Genomic DNA, 16,356 nt, shown 5'->3' on the forward strand with positions numbered 1-16,356 from the left:
CCCTGTAAAATTAATATTTAATTTATAGAGCACCTAGCCTAATCCATTGTCTTTGACAGTAAGTATGATCTAGTGCATCTTTTTTTGTAATATTCATGAAATTTGGAAATCAAGGCTAAGCATCATATGTTACTCTAATAGAGGATTTTTCTCATTGAAAAGTTTCATCAGTTCTGAATGACCAAATGGCCTGCTAGAATTTCTAGGGCATAAAGAAACTACTTGCAAATGTTACTATGTGTATAAAATATTATGTTGATGTAATAAATCATAACCTTTATAAATAAACACTCTCAGACACACACAACATCCAGTTTACCCAGTGCAGTGTGCTTTTAATTTTAACCTACATAATGAACATCAAGCACTTTCTAAGACTAGAAGGTTACAGCACCTTTATTCTCAAGAAGTGAAGTTCTTGTTTTTTGTATATAATTTCTTTTGCCCCAATGAAAAAGCCTTAAATTGTTTGGTTGACATACTATGCGGATGCTCCAAGTCCAACTAATTGTATTTTTTGAGTCCTTAGGCCTCCCTGAATCACTCATATAAAACAAAAGAAAACGAGAAACTATTTCACATTTTAAAGTAATAATAGTAATTGGGGGCATGAATCATTCCTTACATTCTTTTCCAGCTACAAACAATTTCTGTTTGGACAAGTGCCATATAGTATCGACAGTGACAACAAATCGTATTGTCCGGTGAACATCTGTTTCCGACTCCCACACTGATATTGCAGGTTGGCTACTTCTGAGTTAGTCCTCACAGGCTGCCCAACCTCAGAGGAACTGGAAATTACTGGTACGTTCAACTTTTATTATTGGAACACAGGAAAACTTTATCATCATGCTGGGAAGTCCTGTATCTTTTGAAATATTATAAAGAGGGTTATGTTAGCACAGAAAGCCACATGTAACAGTTTTTACGGAGGAGAGAAGTGGCTCCTGTGTTCATTGTGTCCCTCAGTACATGCAGATATGCAGGTCTGAGATCAAAATGTTGGACATTTATTTTTAATAACACAAGCAGCAGGGAAAAAATAAATTAAAAAAAAAAGGACCAGATTCTGACAGTCTTCTTCAGTTATGTAGTATTGTGTCCCATATAAAGTATCTCTGAAGGCCAAAGCACAGTTACTAAGGGCAGAGCAGACTGGGGCTTAGTTTGAGTTGCACAATCCAGCCCTGGGGAATGGTGGTCTCAAAGAAAGAACGGATCCGTTCTGATTTATGTTTGTTGCACCAACAATGAAAGCATCCTATAGAGAAAGACTGTGTTAGTTAGCTAAAACTATAACTGTTAAACAAACACAGACCTAAGCAATGTTTTCAACACTGAGTTTGTTAGAATGATCATTGTCATTTTCTTCTGTTCTTAGTTATGCCACCATTTATTATTAGGTCTGGAGTAAAAGGTAAAGTTCTGTTTGGCTGGGACAGAGAAAAAATGAAGTTATATTCTGTATGGGCAGTATGTGCCAGTTTAATAATGCCCAAGCACCTGATCAGTAAATACACAAGCTGGTGTTGGGATAAGCTGCTGAAAGCTATTCTCTTCAACTGAAAAAGAGGGAGAGAGAAACTCCGCTGAAACTGATATTAATTAGAGTGGCCAGCATGCAAAGGAATCAAAGGCAAAACATGTGGAGCTCCCACTAAAGTCAAGAGGAAAAGAGTACGCCTTAAAGGAGAGGCATGCGAATGAAAGGCATATGCTGTTCAATGTTGGCAAATGAGCTAGCATGTAAACACTGCCTCTGAGGCATGGCAATTCCCGCTGCAAATGCTCCCAATGAAAGTTCAGTCTTAGGAGGGAGCGTTGTCCTATGCTTGCAGAATAAGTACCTATCTCAGCAAGGACAGATCAAAGTAAAATAATTGTCACATGCATATTTCTACAAAAGAGTTATTATTCTTACTGCTGTTTAAAACTCTGTGTTTTAAAAAAGGACCCTTGTTTTCTGAGTACTACATCACAAAGATTGCTTTCTGATACTTCTCCTTTTAGCAGTTTTGGATTTCTCAAGGCATAGTAAGTCTGGGCAGAAACTTAGTAATGGGGCCAATATTCAAAACATTGTTGAGAAATTTAGAATCTCAGTCTCAAAGGCAGAAAATTGTCTAATCTTATTTTTCACGTATGATATCAGTGCGTATGTACCTCTCAAAACAATAGTCCAGTAGTATTTGTGAGTAGCTGTCTTTCTGTCTCGTTTTCTCCATACAAAGGCAGGAAGAACATCAGTGACTGCATGCTGCTTACAGAAGAAGCTGAAACTATTGTATACCTGGTGACCTGGGCATGAGCTGCAGCGTTAGTTTTGGCTTCCACTTGCACACCAGATAATTGGTTTTGGTGATTTTCACTGAGCTACAGGAGTAGGAAGATGGAGTGGAGACTGCAGGCCTGCCTGACCACCCACTCTGGGCCTTCTCCTCAAAGATTTCCATCTTTTCCTGAAAGGCTGTGCAAGGAGTTGAGGAGAGTGTTGGTGAAGCACACTGAGTGTTGGTGAACTGCTGCACCCTCTGTAGGTCCGTGCAGCCCATGGCCACAAATAGCCCCAGTTACTGCTGCCCACATACTGACTGTGCTGCTAACGTAATTCCCAGCAAGGAGAAAGGAAAAGAAGAGCCAATAAATAACAAAAAGGGGATTTAGGAACAACACATAGCAAATGAAACTTAAACACTTGAGCCAGGCAGCTCTACGGAAGAAAACAGGAAACTGGCAGATGCTGTGCAAGAAACTGGAAATGCGCTACTCAAGATCTTAACTTGCACTTCTTACTTGGACACTGCAGTTCTCATCAGCCTCACTGAAGTGTTCTTCCAATAAGCAAACAAAACCAGACCCATAAGCACAACCTGGCTTAACACTGAACATCACCATATGCAAGACTGACTTCTTCAGCTCTCTGTTTAGGAGCAGCTGTAGGTACATGTTTATTTCCTCGTACAGGGAATTCTTGCCACTGCACGGAGAGGTTCCCAGCGCTCTGTTGCTCCTACAGACATTTCCCCCAAAACTTTTAAGAGGGATGAGATGGAATAGTGGATGACCAGACAGACACCCCTGGTGCCCCTCCAAGGGGCTGCAGTGAGTTGGTTCAGGGACCAACCATGGTGCTGACTCAGCACCACTGGCCATTGCTCATTGCTCAGGATGAATGACAGGAGTGCAGTAAGTGTTCCCCAGTAAATACCGAATGGTTTCCAGATGGAACAACCAGAGGGTGCTGACTGTAACACCAGAGTAAGGACACAACTCTTCGTCACATCCAGTGTCACTTAGTCGGGACGATGTTTCCTGTATTCAGCAAACATGCCGGTAAAAGAATTTCCTTGGCATGGAGACAACTTGGAAATGTCCTTTTAAAAATCAGTTAATACCAACAGAACTCATGAGCTAGCTGGAACCACTTCCTATGCTATGGAAAGAACACTTGAATAAGGCTAACCAAGACATTTCACCCTCCCCACCTCCCCCCTCCCCATCTATTTCTGGATGTCTTCTTTTGTTCACCCTTTGCTAATTATAGAGGCCTTGCTTAGGTTATATTTATAGCCTTAAAAGAGTTGCCTGACTTTCAGAACACTTTATTCATGTATATTTCCTGTGTTTATTGTTGCCTTCACTAATTTTTTAAATTAAATTTACTTGATCCAAGATTTTATTTAGCAACAAATATCAAAGTAACTTCTCTTTCAACAAATGAAGAGCTGTATTTAGATGCAAAAAAAGCATTTTTCTATTTCTGAATTTCTGAAAAAATGATTTTAGTTTCTTTCCATTTCCGAGTGATGAGTACGATGGGCAATTCCAGAACTGGACAAAATGCATTTTCTTTTTTTGCTTCTTTTTTTTTTTCCTAGTTTGTACCTATAAATGTATATATATACATAAATGTATATATGTGTATACACCTATATCTCTATATATCTGCATCTATAGATATAGATACATAGACATATATAAAACTACAACGGTTGCTTTAATGCTTGAGGTGTTCCCATAACAGTGTTGTTTATCAGCCCAGCCTGCACCTGCAGCCCCGAGCTACCAGCTACAGAAGTGGAAAAAAGCTACTGAAGGTGTCCGACGAAATCGTAGCTTCATTTTCCTACTGGAGCCGTTTTTTCTCTCGAGTTCTCCTTCTTACACCCGCCCTTCCATTTGTTCTGGAGTTGCTCTGCAGACATGCCTGTAGCATTGCTGCATGTACCAGCAACTTTTATTTGCTGCTCAATCCTGCAAATAAAGACCGCGGCGCCCTGCAGCCGGCCAGGGCGAGCAGCGGCTGCCCGCCCCGCACGTGGCGAGCGGCTCGCACCCCGCTGCCCGTCCTGGCGGGAGCGGCGCGGCCTGCAGCCTGAGGCGCGCGCGAAGTGAGCGGTCTGCAGCCTGCAGTCCGCGGAGCGCAGGAAGAGCGCGCGGCTTGCAACCTGCAGCCTGAGGCGCGCGGGAAGAGCGCGGTCTGCAGCCTGAGGCGCGCGGGAAGAAATGAGCGGCTTGAGGCGTTCGGGGGTAACCGCTGTGTGTAAACGCTTATGCTTCGCGTCGCTTCTAGAATGCGGGTAAGATAGCACTGAAGCACGATGTGTCGTCATTTAGCGAGCGTTAGCTGACTAAAGCTGCCGGCTGTCAGCGTGTCGAAATAGTTGGCAGCCCCGTGAATATGGCGGTACTCTCTTTCAGCTCGCTTTTAAACGGCGCTTCCATCGGCGGCGTCAGCTCAGCGCACGGCTGTGCTGCACGTGTTCGGTGCGGCGCCCGCGGGCTGCGTGCTTTGTCACGAGGGTCAGAGCAGAGCTTCGCTGCTCGGCGGTTGTCCCCCGAAACGCCCTTCTTGGTATTTAATGGATTGATGGAATGCTGCGATGTACTGGGCGCTTTCGTCTTGCACCAAAACTCGCTCTTTGTTGAGGCTTTTTTTTTTTTTGCACCTTTGCCTACAGGTGGGGGGAAAGTAAGCGACTGAATCTTGTTTGCAGAGCGCGGAATTGGTCTTTGTTTCCATTTATATGTAGCCTGGCACAGATTCGGATGCTTTTAACCTGAGGCACTGAAATGGAGTAAGCTGTGACTGCTTGGTCGGTGACCGAAACAAAGCGGTGCATGGCTGTACTTGTACGGAGATAAAAGACTGATTAGCGCGGGCTGGGCAAAGCCTGGGAGCTGAGAAGCAGTGCGTTGGGAGGTGTGAGTGCTGTCTGCTGCTTGCTGTCACTGCTTCCATCTGAAGCTTTGCTTTGTAAGAATTTTTAAATCAGAAATGGAAAAGACTGAAGTCCTCTGCTGTGTTCCCGGGCCTATAAAGCTGCAGAATGCATTTAATGCTCTGAATTGTTTTTTTTTTTTTTCAGATGCTGTGCTTGTACGTGGCTGCCATGAGGCCGTACCTGTTGTTTCATTAAGCTGTGGCTATTTAGATCTCTTAGTTTTTCCTTCGTAAATCATACTTCCCTCTGCTTTTTCTCAGCATTTTCCAGCCCTAGAGCTGGGTGCATTAGGTGTGCCTTAGTATGAAACCTGTTGGCTCCACCGTGCTGTATGTGCAAAAGTGACCATCACTGATCTGAAACAGCTTATCTCTATACATGGAACTATAAATTATAGTGAATTTATATTATAGAGCTTTGGCAGGGTTGGTAGGTGTTGGAGGCAAAGCAACAGTAGGAAGTCTGAGTGACTTCATTATTGCTAACAGGAGAATATCCTTATATCTAAACAGCCCAGATATAATTATAAAGGCAGACTTTCACTGTGCTTAGGAACTATCTCATATGAACAGAAATTGGTGCTGTACAAAAGCACTGTATTAGAATGATATGAGTGTCATACAAAGGCACTGGACCTGAATGAGACAATTTCCACAGAGCTAGGAGCCATGATCTTCCTACGTAAGACTTAGTGCCTGCTTCTAAGAAATGCAGTAATTTATAAGGGGAGGGGAGGGCTATTTTTGTGGCAGGAACTTCCAAGTTTGGCAAACCATGACGATATGCAAGTTCTGAACAGCAGTGTTGGTAGTTTTTTTTTTTTTTCATACTGCCCTATAAGAGTGCGTTTTGCACCTGGATAATCTGGATAATCTGGCACTGCTGTCAGCTGTCCTGTGCTTCTAATCGTGATCCTGCTCTTTTGAAGGAAAAAACTGAACTCTGATGTTAAACTTCCACTTTGTATAACACAAATGGCACCAAGTTGCAGATGGATATGCATGTGCAGCTCATCCTTCCTGCCAAGGCTGCAGTGGGAGATTCAAGCTATCAAGCAGAAGTGGCTGCAGCTGCAGACCTGCCCGTGTCCATACTACAGCCTGCATCTATGCTTGCTATAAGGATTAGGATGCTCAGTTCTTTCTGTCTAGTAATAAGTGGCAAAATATTGCATAGTGGCTGTTTGTGGGAATGGAAGAAAGCTTGCTGCAGTGAACTGCAGTGGGAAAATACACTTGCTTGCTAGAAGTGACAGGCTTTCAGAATGCACCCACATGAAGCACAGTAGCTTTGTCTCAGCTTGCTGCTGAACATCCGCCATTGGGTGGGAAAGTGACTGACTGCAGAGTGCTGAGTTCAGCCTCCTGCTATCAGAGGTGACAGCAGCATATGGCAAAGTAGACTGCTTTGCCATGAATGAGCATAGGAGAATGCTGTCATCTTTTTACCCTTAGAAAAGGCACCAGAGGCTTGGAAATGAACAAGTAGTTTAGGAGGGCTATCAAACAACACTCCTGCATGCTGGAATACTGCGTTTAGTCGCAGGCTTTGTTCAGAAGTCAAGAAGATCATCACATGGACTTCTAACAGTGCTTCCTATGCAAGTTTCAGTGGGGTGGCAGGTATAATTCCATGCTTCATTAAGCCTGGGTTTTCTGGTGAGGCTTCTTTTCATTGCAGTTATTTCACTATTTCTTTCCACGTGATCTCAGAAAAATAATTATTTCTTACTATGAAACACACTTAGTTAAATCAAATTAATGTTTCTAATGCAAATAACTTGTTGGATCAGTAAGATGCATACTTTCCCACTTCCCCCAACATTTAGAAAGTTTGAGAAATGGTGACTTTTTTTCAGATCCCAGTATGCTTAAACCAGCCCAAAAATCAATAGCTGCGTATGACACCACGCTCTGTAGTCAGACTGCTGATACTAAGGGAAATCCTCAACCTCGGTTTCTCACTGCTTCCCTGACCGAAAGACTCCTATGGCAGTTTTATTTCATCAGCTATGTTAGTTACATTTCCTGCCCTGATAAATGGATGCTACAAAGTCCAAAAGCACTTCAAGTTATCAAATTGCCTTTGATTACTTAGGTCTAAATAATATTTCAACCTTTTATCACTCTGAAGAAAAACTTTTAAGGTATTCCACTACTGATATTTTTCTTCTAAAGAATAAAACTTCCCTCATCTCTATGTATTTGGTTTAATAATTCACTTTCTGTACCTTAACTCATTATTTTTCTGTGCACTTCTTGATATTTAATTTCATGGAGATTGAAGTTTAAAATTAACCATGATGTATTGAATATTATTATTACTATATTTATCTAGATGTGTTTGATGTGACAAGTAAGAGGGACTCCAGTGCTTCTGTTGACCCAGTTCACACTAAGTTTGCACTGTTTTAAGAGATGATTTGAAACTCTGCTAATATAGTTGTGTTTTTGAGAAACACGTAATACAAAACTGAGCACCTGTTTGCTTATTAGCTGCCAAAACATCTGTACTGCCATCGTACAGTGGAAGTCCTGCAGACAGGCCCTTTGGAGAAATGTGGGTGAAGCGTTTCTTTGAAAGACGCGTTTCCAGCTAATGGACAGATGTGTGCTTAGTGTTCCAGAGCTGGTGCTCTGACATCAGTGAATGGCCTAAGTCAGTTGGCAAACTCAGTGAATGGTTTTAGGATGAACTTCTTCAACATGAAGTATGCTGGCTCTTCCTGCAATCGTTCACTAATTGGGCTTGTGCTCACGTAGTACTTTGACCTGTGACATCCCCACTAAAATAAGCAAATAAGTCAAGGTAGTATTTTTATGTGAGTCACAGGTTCTTTAATGCCTTTTTTATAACTATCAACGTTCAGTGAATTTTCTGATCCTCAGCCATGTGGAAGTATCCTGAGGACTATTCTCCAGTGCAGGCTTTATTTTCTTCTGCCTCAAGTGGAGACTGCTTGCTTTTATGGTTTGAAGAATACTTTGGAAGTAGTTGCTGAATTTTCCCTGCTGTGAGCTGATGAGGAAAGACCAGTCCCCTGGAACTGTCTGCATCCTTTCTTGGGGCCAGATAACCTTTGGACTCTAGAAACTCTTGCAATATTTTCTTTTTAGCTTTGTACAGAGACCTTTCACATGACTCAGACAGCTGGCTACAAATTTGGCATCCCTGGGGCATTCCTGAGTTTTCATAGCTGAGGATAAGGTAGATATATCTTACTTTTATGTTTACTAAGCTTTCAGCAACTCCAGAATAGCAAAGGTCTTCCTCACTGTTAGTATTATCACTGTACTCTGAGGTTTTCTGTGTTCATACTTCGTCTATACAGAAACATTTCTTTTGATGCAAGAATTGTGTGATGTCAAACCACTTTTCTAATGTAATTACTAATTAAAGAGTATCCTTACTCCACAAGACAGGTGCATGTTTGAGATTTTAGCAGATGTTGAAATGCAGGTTATTAGACTGCAGCTTGCTGCTTTGGCTCTTACTCTGGCATTGTTACTCATTCCAACTAGTTTGCTTCATTAATGCTTCCGTTAACTTCTGATACCCAATATGAAGATGGAAGGTTTTGCACTTTAACAAATATGATCTTTACATTACATGCTTTTAGAACTCATACAAGAGTACCTTTTAATGCTATAAATTGTTTCATTATTTGAAGCTGTTAAAATTTTAGTCTTAAATCTGCTAATGCACTTGTATATCTTATCTGGAATGCATCTGATGGTTTGGTTTTCATGTAGAAGAGCCAGAATAATAGGAAAATACTTCAAGCAAATATATATTTCTCAGAGTAGGTAGGGAACAAGTTAACTGTTTTGAAAATCTATTTGAATCTTCCTCATAATTACCTTTTCCTTCCTTCTGCATTTACAATCTCTGTCATATCCTTAAATCCTTTTTTTACTCCCCACAGGTACCCGTGTTCTCCAGAGCAACCTGAAATAGCTGTTGCTACGCTGATTGGAAGGAGCTGACAACATGGATGGACAGAAAGGTCAGGAAAAATTTCAGTTCTGATTCTCTCTTCTCAGCTGCAAAGAGTTGATGCTACCTGGTACTGGTGTGGTGTCTGATCTAAATGTGCTGGTAAGACCTCAGGCTGAAAAGTTGGAAGTTCTTAGCGTTGTTGTAACCTTGTTCCTAAGTGATGGACTTCTGAGTGTGATACTGTTCTGGAATGCTGTACAGTTTAGCAGATATTGTCCAATTAAGAAAAATGAGCAGGGTATGCCACAGGATGCAAAGCTAACTGGAGGTTCTACGATACCAAGGGCACAAATACTGAAAAGAAACCGTTCCCTCTGATAGATGTAGCCAAAGCCTGTATGCCGTGAGTTTCTAGAACATATATATATGTTGTTAGAGATCTGTGTGTATGAAGTAGTATGCACGTACTGGGAGAGTTAGGAGCAGTTTATCAGCACTTTCATGAAACAGATTTCTGCACCTTTTATGTCCACATTAGTAAGCGTGCATTAGTTGAAGAGTATCAACCAGCCTGAGGTTAGAAATGAAGACTATCTCTGAGACTGTTCCCAGCACAGCACATTGAATGCCTATAAAATCTGCCTACAGAGTAAGCAACGGAACCATGAAAAGTAAATATTGCTCAAATATCTTTCATATAATCACTTAAATCATAACTGTAATTTTATGGCAGATCGTGATAACTTAAAAATCCTTACACTGAATAATATCTTCTGCAAATCTCAGTAATTTTGTAAAATGATTACTCCAACCTTAAGAACTGAATGGGTTCAAAGTTCCTGGTTCCTGACTTTAAGACATAGTCTCTTGGAAACGTATTCTGTTTGTCATTCTAATCTGAACATTATTTAAGATGAGAAGCATGGCTTACTAAAAGATTATAAGCAACATATGGCAAACAAACAAAGACGTGACAGTTTTTACTCCATTTTGATCCATTTTCTTTTCTCCCCCGAGTAACTTCTTCCCTTTTTTCTCTTAATTTAGGCTGAGTTTATAATAGTTCCTTCAATCATTGTCATGAAAATGTCTGAGAACAAGTGGAGTTGTATGTACAACATATGCAGCTCACTTTTCTTGCAGTCATGGGCTTCATTTCTTGTGTCTGAATCATTGAGGCCATGATAGAAATGCTGTTGTGGCAAGCATCCTGACTGCAGATCTTTAATGGGCTCTCCCCTCTGTGCTCTTGATACAGGTAGATTCAGTTCTCAACTTACATAGTTATTGTTTTATTTGGATGTTTTATTATTTTTCTTTTGCTCAACAATCAAGAAGTTAGGGGTCAGAAAACTTTGCAGAGTTCAGCAGCAAATAGTTACAGCAAAAACATCTCTGTGTTGCAGGAAATTCAGTTAACTGCCAGTATAATAGGGAAGTTTGGACCTAATGTAAGTTTCTCATCTTGTGTTTGATTATTTGTTTGTTTTTTGAGGTGAAAGGTGTTTTATTCATTTCAGAGCTAACTTCTAGGTTGAGAGGGTGTGGCTGATACCACATTTCTGGCTTCTGATTTCTGTGTCAGACCTGACCGCATCAAACAACAAAATTGCCATAAGTGACATCTGACAAACGTATAGGGGGAAATTTCTGTCCACCAGAGAGCTGTGCGTAAGGATTGGGTGTACTGAGGAGTCCAACTGCCTAGTGTCCATAAAGAAGAGCCTAAAGGTAGTTGTAGATGATGTGGAGTGCAGGAGTCCCCAGTGTATCAGTAGTGATAAGTACCAAATGAGTCCTAAAGATACTTTCTTTCTCCTTGCTATCTGTTATGTGTATCCTGCTTACAACTTAGCCTTCATGGTTAACTACACGTATACATACAAAATAATAGGCCAGTGAGAAAGTTAATATTCCAATATGCACTTAAGTAGGGAGTGAACATAGATGGACAGAGATAAGGTTACTGTGTTACTTGAGGTAATAAAATAATTATGTAAATGAGTGCAGAATATGGTACAGGCATTCTTCAACTCTGAATACAAGGCAGAGAGAGGCTGAAAGGGAAGGAGTAAAATTTGTGCTATTCCTATGGAGTTAAACAACTATTAGGATAAACAGTAAAATAGAGAAGAGTAAAACTGAAATCGGCTTATTGCAGACTAAGATGAAGACGAGTACAAATTTCTCACCATAACAGCTTGCTTACTTAAAGCCAGATAAATTAGAGGTGCTTGGGGAAACAGATAAACCGTGCTTTCTTGCTCAAAGTACAACATTAAAAATCATCTTTCTTAAATAATACAATGTGAAATTGTTACCTACCTTAAGTTCTCTAAAAAAGATGCTACTCCTAGCCCACTCGACGATGGAGAATAGGGTTTGGTCAGCCATTTTACACATGAGCCCAAACGTGTTGAGCTTCTCGTGTTTGCTTCTGTTGGCTTGCTCTTGCTGCAGATAAGCCATGATCTTAGCTTGGACTTGCGGTTCGTCTGGCTCACATTTCAGGAGTTCCAATATCAGATGCGGAATACTTGCTGGTGAGCTTGTTTGATAACCATCCATGTATGAGTAGCCCATTATTGACTCTGGTGAGCTAGTGTAAGGGTCGGGGTACTCGGACTTGATAGCACGGCTTGGGAAGTGGCCATACGTTTGGTAACCTTGCAAGCTGCCGTGGGGTGGCATCGTCATACTAATTGGAGAGGTTACAAAGGGGCTTCGGTCATAGTCTGTGGGAGGCAAGGCAGTATGGTTCAGAGGTAGGCCCTTGGAGGCAGAATGGATGTTCTGGATTGCAGAAGATATTGTCAGGTCGGTTGGCATAGCTTGGATCACCTGAGTCATGGCTTCCAGTTTAAGTCCGTTTGCTCGGATGAGAGCTTTCTTCTGCTGCTTCAGCGCCCTGTCTCTCTTGTACATCGGTCCAAACTTGTTTCTGCCGCCTCGCATTCGGTCAGCTCGCACAGCTGTCAGGGGAGAGGAAGAAGTAAATCATAACGAAAACTGGAAATGGACGTTCCGTAATGAAGCGCACATTAGGGCAGGGATAAATGTAGACATGGAACTCCTTGATTTATTTCATTTTTTTCAAATTCAAAGTAGTACTTACTCCTAAAGGAGTTATTTGATTTAGCAAGTGTCACTTATTTCTGATAACTGAAATAGCACATGCACATTGCTAGCTTGGGAGGACTGCTCTTTACAGTGATTAAGACACGGGGACAGACACAGTGGTTGGCTACAGGAATTTCACACCTGCTATGAGATCACGGGGAGATCTTACCATATATTTGGTTTATGTCAAGTTGCTATGTCATTAAGAAACTAGGGCTGATGTCCAGAATATGTCTGAGACATAGCCAGTAGACCACAGTGCCTCATTATGGTCATTCCATTAGAACATCTGAAACAGAAATTGTGAAATGTTCAGTAGTCATAAAGGAGAGAATGTCTTTTTTTTCATGGCAAAAAGGAAATACTTCCTTTGGAAGATTCCGTTCAGGCTGGTGTGTGACTTTAAGAAATTTCTAGGTATCTGAACAGCTCTACAGAAATGTTCGGCTGCAGCTGGAATGCGCAGAGAAAAGCTGCCAGCCTGCTGCCTTCCACGTAGAAGGAGGAAGTAACACAAACTACTGGCGCTGTTTTGGCTTGTAATATGTCTGGAATTAAAAATAATTAAAACAAATCCATGTCAACAGCTGCCTTGGGAATCACGCCGGTGGTCTGTCCTAGCAGTGACTGTCACCGTGCTGTACGTGTCATGGAATAGAGAGCAGCTCTCGCCAAGCCCACCTCGCCCAACGGCAGTTACACTGCGAGAGGGACCTTTGACAGCTGGGTGACATGTGGGCACTGCTGAGATTGCTGGAGGTTAAGTTCTTGAGCTTTTTATCTTACGGATTAGTAGGACATTAAAAATTTATTCTGGATGCTGAATACACATAACACTGTGCATTGTCATAAGGACTTCAACGTTTAATGATTCTTTATTTTTTGGCGCATGGTAATTTATGAACAAGATTTAAGGCTTTAAGGCTGTTTATATATATATATATCACTATCAGGGAAATACACACATAAATGTCACAGGTATTTACAGTCACAGAAGCACGTGTTGTTAACAATTCTCTAACGAGAGGAAAAGAAGTTGTATGGGTGTACAGCCAAGGGAGTTGGAGTACACAGTACACTTCTAAAGCACCTTTAAAACTACGTGCACCTTACTTACGTTTGCAGTCAAAATGTTCCTAATAGTGCTGCTGAATATTGGTTTTGAGTGAAATGCAGAAAACTAATTAAATCACAGTGCTGCCAAATGTAACTTTAAGTCTGCATGCACAGTGTCCTTCCAGGTATCCAGAATTATCAGCTACATGGCAAATTCTATTAGCAAATGCTCTTGGTGTAACTCCTACAGAAGTTAGGGTGCATTGCATGCAATCACAGAAGCACAAAAATTGCACCTGTATCATTGCCCACAATTGAGAGGAGGTAAAAGTAGTTTATGCAATTTATCCTTGTTCTCTGCCAGCAAGGGGAAAATGACTCCCAACGTCTGGTTATTTTACTGCTTGAATTTGGATATGTGTGCAGGGTTTGGGATGTGTAGTGCAGCATCAGCGGTAGCTGAGGCTACGGGCAGACAGAACAGTGTTGAATTCATCAGACTGCAGAGGGCTGATTATTCTGTTGATCTTCAGTTATAGCAGAAGTTTTCCTCTGCCAAACTCAGGTGATTGGGGCTTGTCCTTTATGGCTCCCTTAATGGTTTATTGTATCCCTTGTTGATCTGATTCTTCCTTGTTAGGTGTCTCAGGTAAATGCCATTTCAGCACAAAAGAAGAATAAGGAATTTAGAAGGATGTGCTTGGTTAAGTAGAAATGCTTTCTGCTTTGAAATCTCAGTTTATTATATTTATCAATGTTAAAATCAACTTGAGTCTCACATTTGAATCTCAGTGACATTTTTTCATTTTCTTTTCTCAAAGGGCATCGTATCCTCTTCATTCCTCTCTGTACAGGACAGAGCCAAATGAAGTAAAAAAGCCTACTTCGAAGTCCTTATTCTTCCATTGGTGATAACATCTCAGGTGTAGCACCACGAAAAATACAGGACATAACTTTAGAAGTTTTTGGTCCTTAATCCCAAAAGCAAGTCGCTGTAAGAAAGGACTTGTATATTCTGTCTCTCTTTTTGTGCCATATTATCAGAAGATAATACTATAAAAGGAACCTGGATAAAATAGAAATAAGATCACATCACTCTAACAAAGAATGTCCAAAACCGAGATGCCTCTTACATATTTAGTGTAATCTAAATTAAATCCTTTTCTAAAGCTGCAGAACTAATTTCCACTATCTGGAGCCCTTCATTTGCAAGGTTGGAAGTACTGAAATATCCAAGTACGTACATACATGAAAATGGAGTGTATGGTTTTGGCAAGTTTTTGGATTTTTTACCATTTTACCATTTTCTTGTTATAGGAAGCCTCGGTCTCATTGAACACAAGCCACCTTTTACGACAGCTTTAAAACTGTGCTATACAGCATAATGTTCATAAACCAGCGTTTATCATAACGTGTACTGCTGCAGCTGGTGTGAGCAGGGCTGGGGCTCTTACCTTCTAGTTTCATTCCAACACTGAGGCATTTTTGAAATCGGCAGTAAGGGCATCGCTTCCTCTGGGTTTTGTCAATCTGGCAGTTCTGGTTCTCTATACACGTGTACCTCTTGTTATTCTGCACCGTCCGCTTAAAGAATCCCTGCATGGGAGATAGGAAAGTCAGCCCTCTTGCTTGAATGGTGTGTTTCAGCATTTCATTGCACAGAATGCATTGTAATATATTCGTCAGACTCTTCATACACAGTTCTGCAGTTGGGTTTAAATGAAAGTTAGGAAAGATGCACCAGACCCTACAGGAGCTTCTCCTGAGCTAGGGCTCTGCCTTCTGGGCTTGCATCAAAGCTTAGCAAGAGGCTGTAGGCAGTGTGGAAGGAGAGGCTGGGCAGCTCCTTCTGCATGACTTAATTGTAAAATAAGTGTTCCCTTCAAAGCAGTTATCTGTAAAATAAGTAGGAACACTGTGGCAAAGATAAAAACAAGCAGAATACCTCTGGTGAACATGTATCCCAGTGGTGTGTGCTAAAGGCATAAGTGCTTGTTATTCAATTCTCATTGATTTTGTTTTAATGAAAATATAATGTGCCAAGTTAGTTTTGCCGTGCAGCTAAGTGTTTTAAATTGCTTTATTCAAGCCGTGGAGCTTCCTTACAGTGCATTACTTAGATGGCTGTAAAGAACTTTGCAAATTTTTACCTGACAAATAGATCACGCCATAAATTCATGGATATTTAAACTTGAGTGTAACAAAACTGTGCAGATAAATTAATTCAGAAGTAGTTAAAGGCGGTTACCCTTACAAAAACGTTATTCTCAAAATAAGGAACAACTGAAAACAAGTCATACATTTGTAGCTTTGTGTCAGGTGAGCTCTGGCAGTGTCTGGCTGCTGTAAGAACAGCCGAGTCACCACCGTCACAGAAATGTGCCGTGTAGAACCGAGGGATAGGAAATGGTACAGCTGCATGAGACTGTGAAAGTGAGCTGTGCTGAGGAGACTCTGGCTTTGTCCTCCGGGAAAAGAAATAGACTAAGCGTACCTAAATCAACGGAGATCGATATTTGGGACAGTTAGGAGTAAAAGTTACGCTGTAACTACGTCACTTTACAACAGCGAAACACTTTAAAGTAACACTAAAGCTACGAAAACAGCCCACATTGTTTCTTCCCTTTTGTGCAAATGAGCTCTCTCAAAGACACTTCTAATCCTACAGCGTTTTGGTGCTTAATTTTTCGTGAGAATCTAGCAAGAAACACATTAGAAACAAGCCCAACTATTAACTGCCTTAGTTTGTCTTTTTTTGCTTATTTTGAAAGTTTTTTTTGCTGTACTTCTGTTTGTATGAAGCAGTGAGTACAGCACCTTGCAGCTCTCGCAGGTGAGCAGCCCGTAGTGGTACCCCGACACTTTATCTCCGCACACCGGACACAGCTCCTCCAGGTCTTCGTCGTAAGAGTAATTCACCATTTTAAACTGAGACACTGGGAAGAGGAGAAATAGCACGTTCTATTAGGATTTACGTTAACAACTCGCTTTTTTTCTGCAGCTGTTCTAGAGGAAC

The 16,356-nt window shown here is 41.2% G+C and overlaps 1 protein-coding gene across 2 annotated transcripts in view; it reads right to left on the bottom strand.

Annotated features, from left to right (window-relative positions):
* Positions 1-16,356, bottom strand: part of NR5A2 (nuclear receptor subfamily 5 group A member 2) — a gene marked incomplete at both ends in the record, with an annotated part of 84,057 nt that overhangs the window by 57,042 nt on the left and 10,659 nt on the right. For both annotated transcript variants that reach the window (XM_079536466.1, XM_079536465.1), the window contains 3 exons: positions 11,490-12,136; positions 14,795-14,936; positions 16,158-16,276. In XM_079536466.1, the coding sequence (XP_079392592.1) occupies positions 11,490-12,136; positions 14,795-14,936; positions 16,158-16,276 (908 nt within the window). The remainder of the gene's footprint in view (positions 1-11,489; positions 12,137-14,794; positions 14,937-16,157; positions 16,277-16,356) is intronic.

This window comes from Tetrao urogallus (assembly GCF_951394365.1).
Source record: "Tetrao urogallus genome assembly, chromosome: 5".
NCBI lineage: Eukaryota > Metazoa > Chordata > Aves > Galliformes > Phasianidae > Tetrao > Tetrao urogallus.